This window comes from Berghia stephanieae, chromosome 6 (genome assembly GCF_034508935.2).
Source record: "Berghia stephanieae isolate SIO BIC M18660-M18661 chromosome 6, UCSD_Bste_1.3, whole genome shotgun sequence".
Lineage (NCBI taxonomy): Eukaryota > Metazoa > Mollusca > Gastropoda > Nudibranchia > Aeolidiidae > Berghia > Berghia stephanieae.
In genome coordinates, this window is record NC_088365.1 from 19,308,690 (window position 1) to 19,316,189 (window position 7,500).

The window sequence follows — 7,500 nt, forward strand, 5'->3', positions numbered from 1 at the left end:
GCCCCCGAGCCGTAAACCAGAGCGAAGAAGGTCTTGGAACATTTAATTACTTGAACACTAAAAGAAAACATTCAATATCTCTATTTCTTTACCAAAACAAGAAACAAAAATACAAGAAAAAAAAACAACATCCCATAAAATCAATCTTCCTCGATTGGGGATTGAACCGTTGCCATAACGGTTTTGATGGTTTAAATAAAGTACACGCCATTTCTGCAGGCCAGACATATATTTATACACACACACACACACACACACACACACACACACACACATATATATATATATATATATATATATATATATATATATATATTATTGTTTATATGTGTGTGTGTTGTGAAACGTTCTTTGTATTGTTTTTGTTTGTTTGTTTTTTGTCTTGTTTTGTTAATTTGTTCCTTTGTTTTCTTTTCTTGTTGTCTTATCGACAGAATATAAAAAATGATCCAACTGGCAGACTGCAACGAAGAGCAGAGTTACGTCAACTTCATTCATTCTATAAAAGCAACAAACCTTAACACCTTGGTGCTCCTCGGGGTCCCAAACCAGTCGACTGTCATGCCACTCCTGTCTCAGCCAAACACTCAAGGACAAAATCTGCTCTCTCTCGTCAACAAAATTTATCTATAAGTAAAATAAATACAGAAACACAATTAGATTTAGATACGGCACAATCACGACTCAGTAGCTCCCGTTTCGTGCTAGCAGTGTTGCAGCATTTGTCACTGCTAAACCCTCTCCTTAACAACTATATGAAAATCGTCACATTCATTAGATACAACCAACAATTTTCTTATTCAAATTTCTCTTGTACATCATAAAATTTAAAGAAAATGAACAATGTGTTGTAGAGCACGTTTTACTATATAAAGAAATTATGTATCGCAAAAACTTTACTGCTGTTGTGTTTGAAGTGATAAAAAATATATTTTTGTGTTAGTTGGGTGTGAAGTTTTGGGGAAAATCCTGAAAATGGCTGGTCAGGAGAGAGTTAGAATCAGGGATCCATTCACCCATAACTAGAGTGATTCGGTGTGTTTTAATTGCAAGCGCGTAACTCTTTAATAGCTAAATGGGCCCTGGCCTCTTCCTGCTCTCGGTCTCAGATAGGAAATGCATTCATTTTTCATTATTTTTATTTCCAAACCAACAATATCTACCATGGTAACCACACGCTTTGAGTCAGTCTCTTCAACCAATCATTACCACCGTCTCCTTGTATATACCAGTGGTTCACAAACTTAGTTGGGTTATCGCCCCCCTAGGGCTGGGTGATCCAGTCCACGCGTCCATTATTATTATTATTATTATTATTATTATTATTATTATTATTATTATTATTATTATTATTATTATTATTATTATTATTGTTGTTATCATTACTATCATTGTTATTATTATTATTATTATTATTATTATTATTATTATTATTATTATTATTATTATTATTATTATTATATATCACTATCATTATTATTATTATTATTATTATTATTATTATTATTATTATTATTATTATTATTGTTATTATTACTATTATTGTTATTATTATTATTGTTATCATTATTATTATTATTAATATTATTATTATTATTATTATTATCATCATTATTATTATTATTATTATTATTATTATATTATTATTATTATTATTATTATTATTGTTGTTGTTATCATTACTATCATTGTTATTATTATTATTATTATTATTATTATTATTATATATTATTATTATTATTATTATTAATTATTATTATTATTATTATCACTATTATTATTATTATTATTATTATTATTATTATTATTATTATATATTATTATTATTATCATTATTATTATTATTATTATATTATTGTTTATTATTATTATTGTTATCATTATTATTATTATTATTATTATTATTATTATTATTATTATATTATTATTATTATTATTATTATTATTATTATTATTATTATTATATATTATATATATAATTATTATTACTGTTATAATAATAATAATTAATACTTCTACTAAGACAATCATCAGGGGCAGCGGTACGGTCTTTTCTTCGTACCCAAAGGTACCGAGTTCGATCACCCACCGCTGCGCTGTGTGGTCCTGAACAAGTCACATCGCCCTAGCTCAATTTGCGGCGCTGCACTACGGCTAACACCTGTGTTATTACAGTCTTCTCTTGGAATAGACCATAGAGACAAATTTCCTTTCATGGAATGAATAAGGGAATTTTATTTTTTTAAATTATTATTAGCCTTAGGATAATAATGATCATCATCAGCATCATATTCATGATCATAATGATAACGATGCTGCTGCTGCTGCTGATGATGATGATGATAAGGAGGAAGAGGAGGAAGAGGAAGAGGGAGAGGAGGAGTAGGAGGAGGGGGAAGGAGTAGGATGAGGTGGAGGAGGAGGAGGATGAGACGTACCTGTGACAAACGCAGCCCTAATTTAATGGTAAACTTTTCATTGGGTTTTGGTGAGGGTCTCACCATGGCGTGGTAGTCAGACATCAGATGGTTGTAGAGGGGCGTGCCTGGTAGGGTCTTCAGTATGTCCCCGGTTCCCACAATCGAAGAGAAGATGAGTGGAAACAAACACACCACGTAATAGAACATAGTTGTTTAAAAGATTGGTGTATTTTCTTATATATCTATATGATTTCAATTTCGGAGAGACTGTATCTTTGTGTTTACGTCTCTTGCTCAGGGTGTGTGAATCTAGGGCCGACCTGTCAACTTGAAAATTTAAAAATTCGTAATTTTTAGGAGATGACAAGAGTAGTCGCTATAGATAATATGCACTTGGCTAAGAAGTTCATAACATTGCCATCCGGAAGTATAACGGACCAACGCACAAACTATATGTAATCATGAACTTTTATAGTCTGGATAATACCGTTTAGTCAGTATTACTCATAAACACGGATGGAAAAAAAAAACAATAACAAAGACCAGATTGACGTCAACGTCATTCTATCTATAGATAACTTTATCAATCACCTATTTACCCTCACAATGTTTAAATACACTTCTAAATCCTTAAAATTAGGATGTGTTCTAGCACCAACTTTCGTTTTCAATACTTATACATGCTCATGAAGTTCTGAAATTGGAGCCGAAATTAGGGAATTTTACGAATTTTCGTTGTAGTATGGAGGTCAGGTCTAGGGTTAATATAAGATTCTTTACGCGTTGTGAATGTTTAATCTTCAGTTGTTTTTTTTCTCTTCGTCTTTTAATTGTTGCTTTACCGAAGTGGTGGTTAAGGATGGCACTTTAGAGGAAATGAAGATTACTTTTTGGGAGAATTTATGAAAAATGCTAGTGATTAGAAAAAAATGCACAGACAATAATTAGTTCCATTGAACTTTTGATCATAAGTGAACTTTTCATGTAATATTTTGGGGGTATTTTGTAGTCCTGTTGTGCTCTAATGAAGTGTTCGTAGTATTAAAACCAGGTTCACACCACCCATAGGTTGTTGTTGAAAGAATACGAATGCTACTGCTTGAAACTCGAAGAAGCAAATTAATTAGATGTAAAGGGGATAGAATAGAAGATTCAATTCAATTTACGAAAAAATATTATTGTTGACGTTTCGGGAGTTTCCCTTTGTCAATAGATGATGTATAAGACATTTAAGACTTTTAATATTCTTTGCCAAGTTTTATTTAATTTATTAACATTTGATATTTCTTTTATATATTACCGAATTGTGTTGTGATACAAAATTATAATTTCCATACAAGGATCAATAAAGTACATCTTATCTTATCTTAAGACGAATGTGAGATGAGAGGATAGCGTCCTTTAAAAAAAGACTAACACGTACGTTAAAATCAAGTTCCTTTATAAGAAATCAGCCACAATCCGAACTCCATACACTGACCTATGCTAGAGTAATCTTGTCCATTGTTATTAATCCAACGATCTGGCTATACTATTATACATACTACTGAACTGCAACAACAATATGCTATGAAAGTAAATGTAATACTGGAACTAATGGAATTGATTTACCTACTAAGGGGATTATCTTAACGTATTAGGCCGTGGCACTATAACTATATAAGGTGCCGAACGGTGAAAAAACAAAAACAAAACAAAAACAAACACGTATTTTTAAAAATTGGCCATAAAACTCCTCCTTCAAATATAGATCGATTTTAATGACCCCCATCTTGGCAAAAATTTTCTAACCTGGGACTTTGCGAAATCCAATCGAGTTGTTGCCAATATGAGGGTATTTAAAATCGACGATATTTGCAGGAATTTTCTGGCCAAATTTTTAAATACGTGTTTTTTGTTGTTGTTTTTCGGAGTATGGTATTAATCTGGTGATTGAAAAGCGAGTAAGTCTAACTAGTCTAGTTGTGTGCTGTACTGATTGAAAACCGAGTAAGTCTAACTAGTCTAGTTGTGTGCTGTACTGATTGAAAAGCGAGTGAGTCTAACTAGTCTAGTTGTGTGCTGTACTGATTGAAAAGCGAGTAAGTCTGACTAGTCTAGTTGTGTGCTGTACTGATTGAAAAGCGAGTAAGTCTAACTAGTCTAGTTGTGTGCTGTACTGATTGAAATTATAATACGGATATATTATGTGACGCACCGCCTCAAAAGGGTATTATGACGGGAGTGGTGTAAATGCTGGGCGTTGAATGATTTATAGACAAAAATAGGTCAACCGGAATTGGGGAAGACGTATAAAGATCTACTTTTACTTAGCATTTTCATTTATTTGTTTAGGGGAAATTTTACACAAGTGGAACTTTAGGACATTTGAGTGAAGAAAAAGGAAAATTGTGGGAAAAGGAAAATACATCCCCCCCCCCCCAAAAAAAAAAAATAAAAATAAAATAAAATAAATAAATAAATTAAAAAATTATGGAAGATTACGGAAAAGACAAAAGATTTTAATCTAACAAGCAGAAGAAAAAGTAAGACAGATGGGCCAGGTTCAATTGGTATCGGAAATAGTAGATCCAAGAACAATTGATTCTTGTGTGAAGTCTGAAACAACTTATAAGTTCTACAAGTGAAAAAAAAACCAACCATCTCTCACAAAAAGGATAAATCCATCTCACAGTTTTCCCTCCAGCTACAGACTATAGAGGTAGTACCTGGGCTAAACCGAATTCAAGAGCAAGCACCTGTAAAGGATGGATATTTAAGGGGATGGAAAAGATGGGTGTCGTAGATCAATGAAAAATCCACCCATTGTGCTCCAACGTTATTGCGCTCTGTGGAAATTCCTCCAATAGCACTGGCAATTGACATAACCAAGGTCTAATTATAACATATCGTTATAATTTGGGGAAATTGTCCTTTTATTCCCCCCCCCCACCTACTCCGATTAACAGTATTCCAAATAGATAACTGGCAATCATTCCAGTAGCACATCAATGTCACAGAAACATGACTCATGTTTTGTTTGTTTTTAAGGGTTTTACGGCGCTTGCAACACATTAAGGTCATATCAGTGCCAGTAAAATAGAAGAAAATGGGATAGTAAAAAGTTCTCGAATTACAATAAAGCATCCAAGAAAAGGGAAGACAAAGGGGAATTGGTTCACATAAGAAACAGGTGTAGATTCCAAAAGCACTCTATCAAAGTACTTAGTTTGAGATCACTAAAAGTCTCATCCAGACACAAGCACAAGTCCCCGCTAAGAGGAACATACTCAAATATTTTACAAATCATATATATTATAAAGAAAGCAAGCATAATACAGTGCATAACAGAGAGATGATTTACAATGAAAAAAATATATCATCTCCCAAAACTAACTATACATTCAACTGTTTCCCTCTCAGCCAGGGCATCTGGCCAGGACCAGGACAAAACCAAGTGATCTCATTCCAAGACAAAGACAGAAAGCATGTTGGAAATCAGATATAAGGGGATAGAAGACACAGTATGTCCCCCCCCCCCCCCTGCCCACAATGGGAGGTAGGAACCCCACCCAGTGAAAACAGATATAAGGAGATAGAAGACACAGTATGTACCCCCCTGCCCACTATGGGTGGTCAGGAACCCAACCCAGTGAAAACAGATATAAGGAGATAGAAGACACAGTATGTACCCCCTCTGCCCAATATGGGATGTCAGGAACCCCACCCAGTGAAAACAGATATAAGGAGATAGAAGACACAGTATGTACCCCCCTGCCCACTATGGGAGGTCAGGAACCCCACCCAGAAACACGGCTCAACTTCCCAGCCAGATGGAAAGACAATTAATTGATATGGCACAGCGTTTTTTGTTTGTTTTTTAAATGGCAAAGTCAATAATTGAACAATTCTATATCTTAATAAATAGACCTAAAAGCAACGATGACATGTAAAAAAAAGTATAACTCTAATGCATGGAGGGGTCTATAACACGACCCAAAAACAAAATCGAATCTGAAGCTCTTTTGTCCCTGATGATGAAAAGGAAGGGATGATCCACTATGAACTCATCTGCATTGATAATACACCGAGCCATCATAACGACGGCAGTGGCAGCAGCAGCTTCTGATCCCTCTTCGTCGATCTTAACAAAGGCCTTGTGTACAACATCTGACACAAAGATGTCATTACTGGGGCTCATCTTGCTAAAATCTGCGTTTTTGAAGGCTGCAACCATACCCATTTGTTCTAGAGGTATTGTCATCCCATAGCAGCACTCCATCTAAACAAAAGATATTAAACATAAATATGAATATAACAGCTTTAAAAAAGAACGCGGGACGCGTCAGGCTAAAAACCCTTCTTCGGCCAATAACAAAAAAAAAAATAAATAAAAAAAACACACCAAAAAAATACATCACTTATCCTATTGAAGATCACACACTGCAATGAATCACGTTACGACATCAAGGGTTCATTCCTAGGAAAACTCAAAACACTGTAATCCTTCAGAATGAATACACGTCAAAGTGATACACAAATAGACAACTAAAGAAAATAAAAAGGATGATTACAGTACCCCACGATTTTTAACGCAAAAATGCGAGGAATAAACTGAACTTATAATGCTGCGAAACTATGAACAGGCATAAAGCAATTAGAAAATATATACGGTGGTATAGAAGACGCAGGAAGTATCTCCCTGCTCTCTATGGGAGGTCAGGAACCCCGTCCAGGCCAAAGGATATGAGGGAACTGAGGATGATAGTTTATGCCCTGCCCCAGAGGCAATGATAGCAATATATATGGCCTTGACATTTTCATTGACCAGGGCTGATGCATTTGCATTCCTTGCATGATTTTGTTAAGATATTGAAATGTACTGACTTGATATAAAATAATATATAAATTCTACAGGGTTATTCAAAATGATTCATCAAATTTCAAATGGCCACAACTCAGGAACAATATAAAAGAAACAATAATAACCCTGAAACCCTGAATTATTTCAGTAGAAAAAATATATGTACACAGGAAAAAACCCCATTTAAAACGGAATATAATCTCCTTTAGGCAGAAGGGTCTGTGACTCTGCCCATAA

The 7,500-nt window shown here is 34.1% G+C and overlaps 1 protein-coding gene and 2 pseudogenes across 3 annotated transcripts in view; all 3 read right to left on the reverse strand.

The window, feature by feature from the left end:
• The window catches only part of LOC144974623 (acetylcholine receptor subunit alpha-like 1), an 8,831-nt pseudogene extending 5,954 nt beyond the window's left edge, over window positions 1-2,877 (reverse strand). Inside the window, exons 1-2 of the transcript XR_013645779.1 lie at window positions 2,439-2,877; window positions 517-627 (exon numbers count right to left, since the gene is read on the reverse strand). The product of XR_013645779.1 is annotated as an acetylcholine receptor subunit alpha-like 1 (transcript). The remainder of the gene's footprint in view (window positions 1-516; window positions 628-2,438) is intronic.
• Window positions 2,878-6,248: 3,371 nt separating this feature from the next.
• The window catches only part of LOC144974627 (serpin B9 pseudogene), a 1,602-nt pseudogene continuing 350 nt past the window's right edge, over window positions 6,249-7,500 (reverse strand). The window contains exon 1 of the transcript XR_013645781.1: window positions 6,249-7,500. This exon is cut by the window's right edge and continues 350 nt beyond it. The product of XR_013645781.1 is annotated as a serpin B9 pseudogene (transcript).
• LOC144975790 (leukocyte elastase inhibitor-like) lies at window positions 6,367-6,681 on the reverse strand. Its single transcript, XM_078919978.1, has one exon. It carries the CDS (start codon window positions 6,679-6,681, stop codon window positions 6,367-6,369), a length of 315 nt encoding a protein of 104 aa, XP_078776104.1.

Bases quoted from the DNA above. Each gene is read 5' to 3' on its own strand.
- LOC144975790 (XM_078919978.1), bottom strand. From the start codon at position 6,681: ATGGAGTGCTGCTATGGGATGACAATACCTCTAGAACAAATGGGTATG.